The sequence below is a fragment of the Pteropus alecto genome, unplaced genomic scaffold, assembly GCF_000325575.1.
Source record: "Pteropus alecto unplaced genomic scaffold, ASM32557v1 scaffold39, whole genome shotgun sequence".
NCBI lineage: Eukaryota > Metazoa > Chordata > Mammalia > Chiroptera > Pteropodidae > Pteropus > Pteropus alecto.
In genome coordinates, this window is record NW_006443568.1 from 5,279,040 (window position 1) to 5,294,621 (window position 15,582).

Below are 15,582 nucleotides of genomic sequence, written 5' to 3' on the forward strand. Positions count from 1 at the left end.
AGGTAAGTTTTAGGATAAGTAAACTTAAAGTGTAAAATATATATAACCATTTTAGAAGCGGGTTTTGGGTTTGCTTTCTCCCCCTGCTTTATTGGGGAGGACTTGCCATTGCTTTTATGAAGTGCTTGCTAGCCATGGATGCCAACTAACTTCTTCAATTGAAGGCCGGAGGATCATGTCTGGTTCCAGGAGCTGCTTGAGCAAGTCCTGGCATTCGGCCGAGATGCCCAGATGAGTGGGTAAGGACACCCCCTTCTGCTGCTGCCACAGCATCTTGGGGATGTCTGTGTCATCAAAAGGTAGGCTGGCACAGAGCATCACGTAGAGGACGACGCCCATGCTCCAGACGTCACCCTTCTTGCTGTCGTGGGGAATACCCTGTAGCACCTCAGGGGCGGCATAGGCCGTGCTGCCACAGAAGGTTTGGCTCAGCTCCCGGCGTGACTTGGGCAACACCTTGGCGAAGCCAAAGTCAGTCAGTTTCAGGTTGAAGCCCTGCAACAAGGCATTCTCACACTTGAGATCCCGGTGGGCCACACCGCAACTATGGCAGTAGCGGATGGCCTCAACCATCTGACGGAAGAGGGCCTTGGCCTGGCTCTCAGGCAGTGGTCCCCCATTCAGCACGCAGTCAAAGACATCCCCTCCTTCAGCCAGCTCCATCACCAGGTAGATTTTCCCGTCGGCAGACTCCAGCATCTCATACACCTGGATGATGTTCTTGTGGTCCAGGGTACGGACAATTTGGAGCTCCCGAGGCAGGAATCTCTGGATAAACTCTGAGGAGACAAGGGAAAAAGAGATGGAGTATCAAGTCCAGAGAGGCCTAACTCCTCCCCGCTGTCTCCTGCCTTCCAGCATCTGCCTGCCTGCAGGCCCACCATGTCTGGGTCTAGTATCTTGGTTCTGTTATTTTAGTAGTTAATGTATTATTCAAAGGAAATACTCCTTGCCAACCTCAGGGACTGTTGTGAGTAGCCTGTAAGACCACGGACATCCAAGTCACTGTGGGAGTTTTAGACAAAACCATCGAATCTCAGTTATGAGGCCTGATTTTCCCACAGCTTGATGAGCCAGTTCCTCTCACCCCTGCCTCCTGACCCACAGTTCTTTCCATAAGTCCAGTCCCATTTCTACCTTCCTGTCTCCACACTAGTTCCTGCCCTCTGGTAGCCCTGGCCATGGCCTCTGACAATCTGTTCCTGTGGCAGACTCAGGTTCTGCCTCTGAGGCTCCTTCACCACCTGGCATTTTTTTAATCTTGGATTTTGGAGAATATGGTATTTCTGGACTCCCAGCATCCCTCTGTTCCCCGCTGATCTACTCCAGAGCCACAGTCTTGCTTTCCTTGGTTCCAGACTCAAGGGGAAGAGGGAATGATCCTTCTGACCAAAGGAAGTGCCCACCCACCTTAGCCAGCCCACCCCTCCTCCAGAGGGGACCCAGCTCACCTTCTGGCCCTCCCATCTTGTCTATAATTTTAATTGCCACCTTTCTTTGGTGTTTTTTGGAAAATGCTTCTTTGACTTTTGAGTAGGTCCCTTCCCCAATGGTCTTGCCCAGCTGGTACCCATTGGAGAGCAGAAAGTCCTCCATGCTGTCTAGCGCCTCCTTCCTTCCTATCACCCTCTCAGCTCATGCTGCCTCTGTGAGGCAGCTCTACTCCACCATCGCCCTTGGCCGGGTCCTTTTCCCCCCAAGGACTTCATCCGCAGCGGCCCCCAGCGCTAGAACATTCTCCGTCTGGACACAGCAGCCGCAGGTGGTGGAGAGTGAGAGGGCCAGACATTTTAAAACTCTGGCCCAATTGTGATGTAAATGTTGTATGACCCTTGTCCAAAATGGGTACCCCTACCTGTCCTCACCAGCACCACCACCAAAACCAGCACTAGTTAAGTCACTGCCGCACCCCCGCCCCCACGCCAGGCAGAGGTTTGCGGCTCCGCCTGGGGTGGGGGGAGCACTCCGGGTGTTGGCGCTGCCCAGGATGCCAGCTTCCTTTTCATGGACACCGCCTGGTTGTCGCCGTCACCTGTGCCCCTATCAGCAGCTGGGGGTCTGCACCACCCGGTCTTAAGGCGCCATGGCGAGAGCCCTCCAGCTTCCCGCTTGCAGCCGCGCTAAGTGCTGGGGCGGCGTGGGGGAGTTCCCTGGCGAGAGGAACGGGTTCTGTGAGGTCAGCGCGCCGAGGCTCCGGTCACAATGCACCCCTCCCCCTCGAGGCCCGGGCCCGCGCGCCGCAGACACCTGCCCGGCCCCGCCTGGACCGAAGCATCCTCCCGCGGCCAGGGCTCAGGCAGCTGCTTCCAGCCTGGGACCGGCCTTGGCCTCCGGCAAGTGAGCAACGACCCAGGGGGTGGTACTGGGTGTGGGCACCCGGCGGCCCAGGAGCTGCCTGACTGCCCATCCCTACGCAGAGTGCCCCGGGGCCTGGACATGAGTGCCCAGGAGCCCCCGCAGGGTCGGAGATTCCCCATTGAGGCCGGAGACTCCCCTGGCCTTGCCGCCGCCCCTGAGTCCCAGGACAGCCCGGAGCCGGTAGCTACCGAGCACAACCCAGTCAGGTGAGCCAGCGCCCTTCTCACGGCCACTCCGGTGTCCTGGACAGCTCTCAGCCTGCTCCCCATCCCACTTTCCATCCCCAGACTGCCCCCTACCCTGCCCCCGGTGAGGGCCCCACTTCCACGCCCGAACTTTGGGGACTCCCGGTGCATTCCCCGCAAGCGTCCCCAACAGGATGGGCCGGTGCCCTCCTCAGAGCCCCCTGTCGCGCCACTTTCTCCAGGCCGCTTCGACGCTGCCCCGGCTGCCACTGCCTGACGCTGCTGCACGTGCCCATCGACGTCTACCTGGCCATGGGCGGGAGCCCCCGGGCCCGCGCCACCTGAGTGCGCCTGCGCACGGCGGCTCCGCGGGAGCCGGGCGGGGGCGAGGCCCGCTGCGGGCCACCACGCTGAGGTCGCGCGCGCCGAGCACGAGACAATGATGCACATTTTAAAATAAAAGAATGATGCACATTTTAATAAAGCACAGCATAAACTGTTCTTTCCACTCCGGCCTGGCCGTGTGTGTCTGTCCCGTCGGATCGGGCCCTCTGACTGCTCCATCCCATCCTATAGTACCTTCCCTTCTGCCTCCTCACTTGGATCCAGCCCCAGTGCCAGCCCTTCCTGGTCCGATTTCTTCTGGCCAGGCGCCAATCCCTTTCCCCCATTTCTTGCTGCTCATGACCCCTTCCGGGACTGCTCCCTCAGGGCCCTGCCTTCATCATTCCCCACCCGCCCACTCCCTCTCCTTAATTCTCCTGTGGAAATCGTATTTCTTTCTGGACTCTGGGGGCCCAGAGAAGCTCGGGATTGGAGAGAGTGGGCAGACAACTTAGAATAAAGAGAATGACCACACTACACACCAGGTTCATTTAATTCTCCCAAGATGGAATTAGGTTTTGCTACCTACTGTTTTGTGACCCTGGACACCACTGGTTTTGTTAGAACAGTTTAGGGGCTGCCCTGTCCATCCTGAGCCTTGTTTTTTCCTAGCACTGGTGGCACCAGAAAAAGATTGGGGAAGAAGTTTGAAAACTTATTTCCTATTCCTATTTTACGGGTGAGGGAACTGAGCCTTGAGAGACTTGCTGGGGGTTCTACAGCTGATAGGTGATGCTAGCACACTCCTGTGTTCTCAGACTTAATGCCCTAAAAGCCAACCGTAGGAGGGGCTCAAGACACGAAGCTGACTGGAAGTGTAATATTTAAGTTGAATGAGTATTTTCCACTTTCTAATTTTGATTTAATGAACCTATGTTATTTCAATATTGAAATATATGTAACACAAAGATCAGGTTCAGGCTCCTGTCCCCTGAGACTTAAGTACAATTCACTCAGTGTCTTTCAAAAAAAAATAATAATAATAAAAAATAATAATAATACCCCTTTCCTAATCCACACTGAGTAGAAGCCCAAGACATTCCAAGAGCACTTCAGAATCCCATGTTCACTCGAAAGGTGACTTCTTGACTTCCACATAAAATGCTCTCTCAGGCAGTGCCAAATGTAGGAGGCTTATTGAAGGAGCGGATGTTTGCCAAAAAGAGTCTACTTTGAAGTGAAGACTTTAGACTTGACCATTCAGCTCCTGGTCCTTTAAACATCCTGGCTCTTGAAAGCCCCTCCATGCCCATCTTTCCCATTCACCAAAATAATCTCTGGCTTCAGGCCCTAGTGCTGGCTTCTCTCTCCTCCCTCACCCTTACCTCCTAGAGAACACCTCAGAGATTCTCAGTTCTTCTATTAAGTGAAATAATTCAGCTGTTTCCATCCCCACCAAACTCTATGCAGGCCCTACTCAGCCTAACAACTCATGCTACTGCTCTGCAGAAAAAGGGCCTCCTTCCCCGTAAATAGTACTCACCGTCTTCAGGAGGCCATTGTCATTTTAGAGAGAAGAAAATTACTGGGCTCTATATTGATAGGGTCTCTCTATTGCAAGCAACTGGTTAGCTTAAGCAAAAAAAAAGCAATTGTTTAAGTGGCTGGGAAGGATATAAGCTAGTGATTAAAAGAAGACCTGTAGGAACTAGGACATCTGTCAGTCTGGAACCAAGGATTCAACCCCACAAGGACTGCCCCATTGCTCCCCTCTCAACCGTGATTATCTCCTGGGCAGGGAACACGGCTGCAGCATGTTCCAAGAAGGGAGAGGTGTTTTCTTCCAGTCTCTGTATACCTTCCTCTGGAGGGACATTAATGGGCCCTTCTCAAATCACATGCACACTCCTTGGGCCAGTTACCATTGTCAGGGAGATGGGAGACTATAATTGACCAGACTGGGCCACACGTAAGCCTTCCCTTGAGGTGCAAGCACAGCCAAGTGATTGACAGAATCACCGGAAAATAATGGGTAAAGATGGAAAAAAAATATTCCAGAAGCAGAGACAGCTTATGCAAAGGTTGGAAGCCTGGGTATGCCTGAGAGAAAAAGAAGCCTAAAAAGAAGGGGTAGAGAGCAGCAGGTACCAGGTTGTCGACTCTGTTCCATATCAATAAGGAGCCTTGGCAGTGTGACCAGGTGTCAGTCCTGTGGGTTCTAGTACAAGCTTTGTCCCTGACTCAGACAATATAGGTCTGCCAGGCCTATGCAGGGCATTGGGGATTCAGTGGTGAACTTGACTGCCATGGGCACTGGTGCTCATAGAACTCACGAGGCCTAGCAATGACCTACTGGGAGGCCTCACTCCGGCAAGACGCTTCCTTCAGGGTCCATTTTCCTCATTGGTAATAAAAAAATAAAAAGGCACCAGCTGATCTCTCCCGACCTTGCTAGCCTCAAAATGTTCTTTCCCATTCTTCCTTTCTCTCCCTCACTTTCTTTGTTTCATCTTCTCAACTCTCCTTTCCTTTAAAAAAGATTTATTGCCATCTCCCATGTGCTTGGGTGGTGAGGGATGCAAAAATTCCAGACATACATACACATTGTCAATGGGCCAGACCCTGGAGTTAGTTAGCTCAAGAATGTCCATGAGCAGGGGAAAGGGCATTTCAGGTGGAAAGAATACTGTGGGCGAAGATATGGAGGCAGGAAAGTGGAGGGCAAATTTAAGGAATTCAATCAACTTCACCAAATACTTACCTGGGCCACACCAGGTGTTAAGAGCCCAGGCCTGAATCTGACAGATAGATCCCTTGCCCCTGAGAGCTCAGAACTCGGGGGATCTAGGGATGAGTTCACAGAAGAGAAGCTAGATCAAGGAGGCCTTGAGTTTCTACTTTGTTCTGTAGGTGACAGAGAGCATAACAGGCTTCAACCTGGGTCATTTCTCTCTCCTCTCATCTCCTTTTCCATTCTGTTCTCTTTTGCTTCTTCCTCTTTCCTCCTGGAAAAATTGCTGGCTTAAACTCTAGTCTTGGGTTTGAGTCCTGACTGCTATTTACTAGCTGTGCAATTTGGGGCTAGTTACTTAACTTCCCTGAGTCTTCACTTCCAAATCTGAAACACGAGATTAATGACATCTGGTGGAAGGTTTCAGTAAAGTCCTGAGTACAGCACCAGGTAGGAATCTCTGGAACACCTAGCATTTGATGAGCAAGAGAGGCTGCTGTTGTTGCTGTTGCTGCTGCTGCTGCTCCTACCTTTGGCTTCCAGGGGCAGCAGAGAGCCAGCTAGTCATGTCCCCAGGGGCTGGGTGCTGCCCAGCCTTGGAGAGCATTGGGGAATCCCTCTTGCCTCCCTCTGCCAACTTCCCATCAGTTCTGCTTAGAAGCCTAGGAACTTGATAGGGGGGCATGTCCAGGGGAATCCCCAGGTGATAAAAGCAGAGCTGCCTCCCTCACCCTAGAGGGTAAAGCTGTTCCCAGACCCCAAAGTTGGACCCACAGATCCCAGTCTTATTCTCTGAGCCTGAGGAACGGGGAGCAGCCCAGGAAAAGGAGGATGCTCAGATCACTGCCTTCCCTGACTTCTCTCTCAGACATCTTATTAACCAGCCCCTCCCCAAGGGGCCCTTTTTAGAAGGAGGGGCAAAGTACAAATGGACCCCCCAGGTTACCATGGAGATGGCAGGAAAAGGGTGTGTGTGCTGTATCGCCATGGCAACAATTGATATCAGTGCTACCCTTTCCCACTGCTTGATATGATGGGGGAGAGCCACCCCAACCATGGGCAAGTGCCCCACAAAGCCTCTTCCCCTTACTGAGCCAATCAACCAGGGGGTCTAGAGGCTTAATATAGTGCAGGAGTTAAAAGGCACAGACTCTGATGTCACTCATACCTTGGTTCCAATCCTCATTTGGCCTCATCGTAGCTGTGTGAATTTGAACAAGTTCCTTAACCCCTGGAAGTCTCCTATGTACAACATGGGTACATAAGTTGTGGGCTTCCAAGAGTTAGTGTGAGGATCTCGGGGGATCATGCAGGTAGTTAGGCATTGGACCAGCTTGTAGGAAACGTGCACTGACATTAGGGACTGTCAAGAGTCCTGGGACCTGTCAGGAAATTCTGGTACTTCAGATATAGACTCATAGCCTCTAGAAGGCTCCCAAGACTGCTAAGGATTAGGCCTCTAAGATTGACCATCTCAGAATGTGGGGGTCTTAGGTTGAAGCCAGAGACAGTGGAATTTCCAGACTCTGAGGAAACCCCAGATGTCGTATCCGGACTCTGACTCAACTTCCTCTTTCTCCTCCCCTCTGCCTCCTCCTAGGCCTTCTTAGCAGCCTTCTACCTCTTGGGCCTCCATCTGCTTTTCTAGGAAAAAGTATGGATGAGGACACTGGAGAAGACATCAGGTTATGCAACGCCAGGTAGACCAGTGGGTTGGACACCACAGGGATGTTGGTGTCCCAGCTCCCACTGGCTTCTCCCTGCCCATTCTTGGGGTAAGTGCACCAGAATCGTTCTCATTCCCTCTCTCTTCCCCAGCTCCCAATCCAGGTGACCACAGTCCATTCTGCTCTAATTCTACTGCCACCTCCCTGAATCAGGCCTCCATCACTACTCATCTGGATTACTCCAGCAGGCCCCTAACCAGTCTCCCTGATTCCTTCCTCATTTGATTCCTCCAGTCCAGAATTATTGTATAAAGACTGCAAACCCAGCCATGTCATTCTCTTATTTAAATCTCATCAATGGCTTCTTTCCATCACTTGTCCAGCCACCTGGACACCCCTCAGCTCTTCATAAAACATTCTTCCCACTTTTAAGCATGCTGTTCCTTCTGCCTGGAATAGCCTGCCTCCCAATCTTACCCTTCAGACCTTCACCAATTGTCATTTCTCAAAGAAGGCTCCTCTGACTATCTGTCCTTCCCCTCCAATGGGACCTACTTGCCCCACCATGTACTTACCTACTCCTTTAACCCTGTTGAATGGCTGCCTGCCCCATTACACTATGGACTCACTGAGGGCAGGGGCCTCTGTCATATTCATCCTGACATCTCCAGGGCCAAGAATGGGAGGGCTCAGGAGTCTGTGATTAGCCTTCCCCTCTGACTATCTGTCCTTCCCCTCCCATGGGACCTACTTGCCCCACCATGTACTTACCTACTCTCTGACTATCTGTCCTTCCCCTCCAATGGGACCTACTTGCCCCACCATGTACTTACCTACTCCTTTAACCCTGTTGAATGGCTGCCTGCCCCATTACACTATGGACTCACTGAGGGCAGGGGCCTCTGTCATATTCATCCTGACATCTCCAGGGCCAAGAATGGGAGGGCTCAGGAGTCTGTGAATGTCTGCAAATTAAACTTGCTAGTGAATGACTGCTTGATAAATCCACAGAGGAGAGGCCACAGTGCTGTGAGGAGAAGGAAAAGCAGAGCGAGCTGGGAGGGTCTGGAATGGCTTCTCTAAGGAACTGACACTTGAACTGAGATGAGAAGCAGTTACCCAGGCCAAGATATGGGGGGTGGGAAATGTCCTAGCACTGAGACTGTCACGTGCCATGGGTGAACTTGATGCTGAAGACACTGTGCAGAGGGACATACTCATGTTTTGGAAAGACAACCCTGGCTGCTTGGTGGGAACATACCATGTAAGAGATTGAGAGTGGCAGCAGGTAGACAATTTAGGAGGCTACTGCAGCGATGGGGCCTTGGACCAGGTGTTAGCAGTGGAAACGAAGAGAAGCAATGGGATTTTTAAATACATCCTGAGAGGACAGGATTTTCATAACTGCTTAAATATGAAAAGGGAGAAAACAAGAAGAGTCTAGAAACAAACCCAGATTTCTAGCTGAGGCAACTGAAAAAACAGCCAAGCTGGGGAACATGAGAGGAAGGGCAGGTGTGGGGTATGCCTCCTGTGAGGTGGAACGTCCAGGAGGGAGGAGTACAAGAGACAGGTATGGGGCAGGGAAGAGGTCAGGCCTGAAATAGAGAAGTGAGTCTCTGACACACCTGGACACCAAAGGCATGAGAACCAATGAGATTCCCCTGGGACAGACTGTAAAGAGCCCAAGAACACCCATGTTTAGGTAGTGAGCAAAGGATGAGAAATTTGCCATGTGGCAGCAATCAGAAAGATAGCAAGAAAATCAAGAGTGCACAGTGTCCAGAAAAACAAGGGCACAAAAGTACTTCAAATAGGAGGGAGTATTTGACTGTGTCCAAGTTGCCACTGCTAAGGGGTCAAGTCAGATAAAGCCTTGAGAGCATCCCTTGGATTTAGCAACAAGGTCAGTGGTGACCTTGACCATTCCTATGGAATGGTGGGGGAGGAAGCCCGCTTGCAGGGGTTGAGTGAGTAAGTAGAAACAGCGTGTGTACACAACTCTTTCAAGAATGTTGGCTGTGAAGGGGAGCTGGAAGAACACGGGGCTGAAGAAGGGCTTTCTTCTTTTGCAAAGATAGGAAAGACTAGAGCCTATTTGTTTGGGTTAGAGGAATCAGGGAGGGAGAGGTTGGAGACAGGGAAAAGGGGAAGTGATAAGAAGAGGGAAATTCCCCAAGGATAGAAAGCAGATTAAATCCTCAAATATGACTACAAAACTAGGGGCAAGTCGGGACCCGTACTGGACTCTGGGGGCTCAGAACAGCTGCCCACTCTCCCCAGCAGCCAGTGTGAGTCACTAGGGGGGAAATAGCCCAAACTGGCAATGTGGGAAAGGGAGCTAGGCCAGCACAGTCCTCAGAATCCCAAGGGGTCAGAGAGCAGGGCCCAGCCTGGGCTCTGAGACCTGAGCCCTGAACTCCATGCTCTGAGCAGATCAAGGGCACAGAGGGGTTGTCATACCCTTTGTGTGGGGTAGGCAGAGTAGTAGGAAGCCTGGGTTTTATTCGGCTTTTCTTTGCCCCTCTCTGAACCTCAGTTTCTCTTTCTGCAAAAAGAGCAGGTTAGACCAGATCAAGAACTTCTTTTGGCGGGGAGAGGGGAGGATAGGTGTCAGGAACCCTTTCTAGATTCTTTCCGGAAATATGTGTGTTTGGAACTATGCCCTTTAGGGGGAACTGAAGCTACTAGAAACTCGTTCCTGGCCTCCAGATAAGAACTTCTGAACTGGAGCTGGCTAAAAAGCCTTATGCCTGACATTTAAGAGTGCCCTGGAGCAAGGGAAAAGGCTCTTACAAGGGCTATGCAGGGCAGAGGTCCATGTCTCCTAAGCCTGGGAGCAGGGAGGCCTTTTGAGGTGTGGGTTCTACCTGAGCACACGGTCAGATTGTGTGAGTGAAGGCATGGAGGCCCCTGGGTGGAATACGGAAGAGTTTATCCAATCCTCAACTGACCTTCCTGCCCTCAGCCCCGTCTTCCTGCCTCTGCCTGTCCTTGCCCTTCTGTCTTTGATCCTGGGGGAAGTGTCTCAGGGTCTCCTCAAGATCAGGTGACCAGGCCCTCCCATTGAAGCTGCTGGTGAAAGCAGACAGCTGGACTAGACCCCACCAGAGGGGCTGGCGCTGCCCCACCTCGCTCTGCCAGCTGAGGTCTCCTGCTAAAAACAGCCGGTCCCCAGGGGACTATGGGCTTTCAGGCCTCCCCCTCCACGCCCGGGTAGGTATAAAGAGGCCAAAACCGGACCAGGCAGCCTGGACACCATGCTATTCCCTGAGACAGCCCACTTCGTGATGAACTTTCTTCTGTCCCGGTGAGGGGACACGGGAGGAGGCGCTGGGGGTGGGGTAGAATCAAGGGCCCTGGTCTGGTGGGGAGGGAAAAGATACCCAGGTCCTTGAGAAGGCCCCGATGGGGGCTTCCAATCCCCCTCCCTGTCCCTCTAAATCGACCAGAAGTGGCTCTGGCCCTCGCCTTGCCGCTTCTAATCCAAGGTGGCCCCTTCCTACCCGCTCATCGTGCCCTCCATGGGTGTCTGCTGCCCCATCTCCCCGCAGGCGGCCCCGGGCCACGCCCCCACACCGCCTGGACCAGGAGTTGTGTTTCTGGGGCTGCCGGGGCCCGGCCTTGCCAGCGCCCGCCACCCACCGCAGCCTGGGCGACTACTGGCTGAGTCCGCAGCGCCGCCGCCCGCCGGGCGCCGCCTGGCGCTGGCCGGCGCGCAAATTGCTGCTGCTGCCGGGGGCCACCGGCCTGGCCGACGTGCCCTCGGCGCGCTGGCCCAGCTGCTACGCCGTGCGCCCGCGCCTCACGTGAGCGTGCGAGACCGAGCGGAGAATCGGGAAGGGGCGTGGCCTATTGCCGGGGGCGGGGTCTGCGGGAAGGGGCGGATCCCCAGAGCTGAGGGCCGGTCAGGGGGTTGGATAGACTGGGCTTGACGGTTCCTGGGAGCGGAAGGGGGGGGTCAGAACTGGGTGTGAAGGGTGGGGCCTGAAGCGACTGAGCGCGGAAAAGGGGCGGGGCTAGGCGGAGTGGCCGTGGACTCGGAGGGAACGGAAAGCCTTGTCCCCATCCCGTCTGCTCAATTTTCCCTCCTTCTAGGTGGCAGCACCGGTGGCAGAATATTAACTACCAATTCCTGGGCAAGAGGAAGAGACATCTAGTTCCCTTGCGCCCGTGAGAACTGGTGAGGGATGGGGCCCGAAGAGGGCGCGACCTAGGACGGGTATAGAGACGGTACCTAATGAAGAGGGCTGGGAAAGGGCGAGGCCTGAGCACGAGGTTCTTCTGCGGCATCCGCTGCCTTGCAGGCTTGAGGACCCGACGTGGGAAGGACCCCGTTAGGCCGGGCGAGGGTCTCTGCGGGGTTATTTATCCCTGCCCTTCTCCGACTACCACAAACACTTTTTAAAAGATTGACAGATTTGTAAAATTAGTAAAATTTCTGTTCATCACAAGACGCCTAAAAGAATAAAATAGACTTCCAAATAGGGCTCCTCAAACAATACCAACTTTGTGCCCTACTCGGGCAGTGTGGGAACCAGAATAGGTGGTGACTTTGGGCACCAGTTAAATCAGCCCCAGGGCAGGAATGGCTCCAGCCCAAGGCTTGGTGGCCAAGCTGAATAACCTAAGGGAAGGAAGGCAGGCTCAGGGTCAACTTGACGAGCACTGTTGTGATCATCCTGTGATCATCCTGTGAGTGTCTGTATGTGTTTACGTTTTTGTGCATCTCCCAATGTCTGCATCCACTTCTCAGCATGGCTCTTGTTTCTCTGTGTATCTATCTATCTCTGGTCTTCGTGTCCATTTATTCAACAAATATTTATCAAGGGCTTATTTTATTTTATTTTATTTATTTTATTTTATTTTTTATTTTATTTTATTTTTTTATTTTATTTTTACGCCTTATAGCACCCAGTCTTCCTATGTGGTCTCTCATCCAAGTACTAACCAGGTTGGACCCTGCCAAGGGCTCATTTTAGTGATTTGGGCCAGGTTTATACTCAGTGACAGGGTTCACACTGGTGAAACAAAGAGTTGAAGTCCCTGCCCTCATGGAGCTTACATTCTGGTTGGGGAGACAGACCATAAAAAGAGGTCAGAAATAAAGTGTTCTGTGTTTGAGAAGAACAAGGTGGGCCAGGTGCTACTTTATATGGAGTGGGCAGAGACTTTGTCTTGTTCACAAATCTAGAACAGTATCTGACTCATAATTGGGGCTCATTAAATGTTGATGAATGCATTTGTTGGTCAGGAGATCCTGCCTGAGGCAATAACTATTGGACAGGGCCTGAAGGATGAGGGGTCAGCCACTCCAGACTCTGGGAAGAGTGTTCTGGACATAGGGAACGGCATATGTCTAATGGGTGGCCTCTTGCCTCTGGTTCTCTGTCTGAATTATTCCTATTACTGTGTCTCTGTTCCTGTCTGTTGTTTTTGTGATCTTGGGAGCCATAGAGTAGGTTTATACAGGGCCCCTCCAGGGTCTCTGGAATCGAGGTCACTGCCGAGCTGATTCACCCCACTGGCCCATTATGGCCTGACCAGTCTGGCATGGCCATTCTCCTGAAAGCAACCCCACCCCCCAGCAGCCTCAGTCCCATGACCTCTGTCTCCTTCCCAGAGTAGTGTCCTGCAACCCGGAAGGAAGTCCTTCATCCTGTCTAACCACAGTCCCTGCTGGGGCAATCCCAGCCCTTTCCTCTCATTCTGCCTTGTGGGCAGCGGGCAGGAGATGGGCTGACCCTGTGGCAGCAGGTCCCACCTGGACAGAGAGCCCACTAAAGGCCTGACAGAGTGGAGGTGACAGCCCCCCTACAGCTCCCGGGAGATAAAACTCAGAGGGGCAGAGAAAATAATTCACCTTAGAAGCCTCTGCCACATCCATTGTCTCATTTAACCGTCAACACCCCATTTTACAGATGGAAACTCAGGCAAACCCAGAGAGGAAAACATGGCAGAACTGGGACCAGAACCCAGGTCTTTTGATGAAATAATAATAATCATAATCAACAACTAATATTTATTGCGCATTGACTCTCTGCCAGGTACAATGATTAAACTTTGTATGCAATTTTCTTTCTTAAGCCTCATCACAACCCTATGAGGTGGGTACCATCCTTATTCCTGTTATCCTCGGATGAGGAGACTGGGGCTCAGAACCATTAAATTACTTTCCCAAGGACACCAGCTAGTTCATGGCAGAGCTACATGTGAGGCCAGGCAGTCTGGCTGCTCAGCTATACACCCTGTGTCCTGAGATTCCAGAATGTTACAGATGTCTGTTTTCCAGGGATTTGGGGAGAAACTTCAGATGGTCCCAAAGCCTACTTGTGCCAAGCCAGGATGAACAGGAAGATGACCTAGGAGCACTGGACAATTTCATGTCCCCTCTCTGAGGGTGAAGATTACCCACCTCTGCCTTCTTTCATGGACTCTCTGTGTTTCTGCACTTCTCTGCTCAAATAAATCCACTTTCATCTCTCTCTGGCTCTCTCCACTTTGGGGAATGATGATCTCAGTTCTCCCCATTCTCACACACTGAGTTAGACTGAGCCCAGGGACGGGGGTATCTGTTGCCACTTCTGATCCTTCTGCTGCACCCATCCCCACCCATAAACCCCCCGGAGGGGCAGGCTGGATGAACCAGACCTGGCTTCTGCTCTCCAGATTCTCACAGTGCCATAGAAAGAGAAAGGCAGAGATATACTCCAGCTCAGTCAAATGCCACAGGAGGGTGACATTAGTTTTTGTAAGACACAGTGGGACCTCTGGTGGGTTGAACAAGCCTTCAAGTGGGGTCCCTTGAGCTAAATCTTGATGGGTGGGCAGGCACCAAGAAAGCATACAAGTGGCATAGCACTCCAGGCAGAATCGGCAACGTGGAGAAAGATTTGGTGATTTGCAGGCTGAAATGGTCATCCCACTGAGGGAATGGTGAGACTGGCAGCCAGTTGGGGTCCGCCTAAAATGAGGCTAGCTGGGCCTGGAACTTCAGAGACCTTGAAGGTCAAACTAGGGAGTTAGACATTCTCCAGGAGGAAGTAGGGAGCCATGAACAAGTTTAAAGCAGGGGAGGGACATGGTGCCATCATGGCATCTCCAGGCCTCAAGCCCTCCTGGCATCTCAGATCCACTCTGGTGGGTAACGAGTCATTTCCAGCCCTCAGCTAGGCCCAAGGCCTCTGGCACAAGTCCCTGTGTCCCTGTGCTCTCCCTTTCACACTCTTCCAGTCCTACTCAGGACTGACACTAAGAGTGGCTCCCGCACAAGCTTCTCTGCAAAGGCTGGGCAGGGGGCGCTGATGGCTAAGGTAGGAGTCTTTGGACTTTTACCTGGACTCATCTGCTCAGAGGTCAACAGCAGCCCTGCTTTCTCACCCCGTAAGACCCACTTATGAGCCATCTTCTGCCCTTTGTGGGATCTCAGTCACATGAACAGGTAACTGCGGGGCAGCCCCACCCCAGCTCCCCACACCCGACGGACTCCTGGAGCTGTCTCCCTTCCTCCTCTACCCCCATCTCCCTCCACAAGGAACCCAGTCCCCATCTCTGGTGCTCTCGGCTCCCTGAATGTCTCTAGACTTGATCTTCTCCTCCTCTACCCTCTGGCCTTGCCTAGTTCAGGCCACTGTTGCCTTGTCTGGACCAGTCTGATTGACTCTTCCCTGGTTCCCTTGCCTCTAACTCTGTCCTCTCTAACTTGTGTCTACCTGGGCCTGTTTTTCTGTGCCTTGTAGATCCCTGTGATCTACAAGGATGATCTCCAAGGGCATCTGGAGCTCTGGAGAGATCTGGGCTGGAGATAGCGATTTCAGAGTCATCAGCATATAGATTCTCTCATAGATACACGTAAAGGAGGAGGGGAAGGTGGGGGGAGGTGTCGAGAGAGATTTTTTTTCTCTTTGTCTCTAACACAGATTTTGCTCCAGACCCACAGACCTCATTTGATCATACTGACATCATGTGATCCTAATGCTATTCCAAAGACACCTCACCCCAACCTGTCCCAAACTGACCTCTCCGTTTCCATGCGTACCCTGCTGCTCCTTCTTTAGACTTCCTGTGTGCTCTTGGTGTCTCTTTCCACCCATTTGTCCAAACCAGACGCTTGGGCACCATCCTCAGTCCTTCCTCCTCATTCCCAACATCCTTAGTCCTTTCCTAAGTTCTGTCACTTCTGCCCCCTGAACACCTCTCATACCGCTCTCCCTCTGTCTTCCTCTATCCTTTAGCAGCATTTGACATGGAGCATCATTCATTCCTTCTGGAAACCATTTCTTGCCTCAGCCTTCAGGATACCCCTGCTCCTGATCTC

General features: G+C 52.4%; 2 protein-coding genes and 1 long non-coding RNA gene across 3 annotated transcripts; 2 read left to right on the forward strand and 1 right to left on the reverse strand.

The window, feature by feature from the left end:
* Positions 1 to 74: 74 nt before the first annotated feature.
* TSSK3 (testis specific serine kinase 3) lies at positions 75 to 1,622 on the reverse strand. The gene is made up of 2 exons (XM_006924290.3): positions 1,452 to 1,622; positions 75 to 779 (listed from the first exon to the last, which is right to left on the reverse strand). The coding sequence occupies exons 1-2, from the start codon at positions 1,594 to 1,596 to the stop codon at positions 115 to 117; spliced, it is 810 nt and encodes a 269-aa protein (XP_006924352.1). The 5' UTR covers positions 1,597 to 1,622; the 3' UTR covers positions 75 to 114.
* Positions 1,623 to 2,062: 440 nt separating this feature from the next.
* On the forward strand, positions 2,063 to 3,051 carry FAM229A (family with sequence similarity 229 member A). The gene is made up of 3 exons (XM_006924289.2): positions 2,063 to 2,337; positions 2,418 to 2,564; positions 2,786 to 3,051. Exons 1-3 carry the CDS (start codon positions 2,084 to 2,086, stop codon positions 2,886 to 2,888), a joined length of 504 nt encoding a protein of 167 aa, XP_006924351.1. The 5' UTR covers positions 2,063 to 2,083; the 3' UTR covers positions 2,889 to 3,051.
* An 8,243-nt stretch (positions 3,052 to 11,294) lies between these two features.
* On the forward strand, positions 11,295 to 13,750 carry LOC112472955. The gene is made up of 2 exons (XR_003043869.1): positions 11,295 to 11,448; positions 13,558 to 13,750. It is a non-coding gene; the product is annotated as an uncharacterized LOC112472955 (long non-coding RNA).
* The last annotated feature ends 1,832 nt before the right edge of the window (positions 13,751 to 15,582 follow it).

Coding starts and splice junctions, on each gene's coding strand:
- TSSK3 (XM_006924290.3), bottom strand. CDS start 1,596: ATGGAGGACTTTCTGCTCTCCAATGGGTACCAGCTGGGCAAGACCATT. Junction 780..1,451: donor CAAGATGGGAGGGCCAGAAG/GTGAGCTGGGTC, acceptor TTGTCTCCTCAG/AGTTTATCCAGAGATTCCTG.
- FAM229A (XM_006924289.2), top strand. CDS start 2,084: ATGGCGAGAGCCCTCCAGCTTCCCGCTTGCAGCCGCGCTAAGTGCTGG. Junction 2,338..2,417: donor CCGGCCTTGGCCTCCGGCAA/GTGAGCAACGAC, acceptor ATCCCTACGCAG/AGTGCCCCGGGGCCTGGACA. Junction 2,565..2,785: donor ACCGAGCACAACCCAGTCAG/GTGAGCCAGCGC, acceptor CACTTTCTCCAG/GCCGCTTCGACGCTGCCCCG.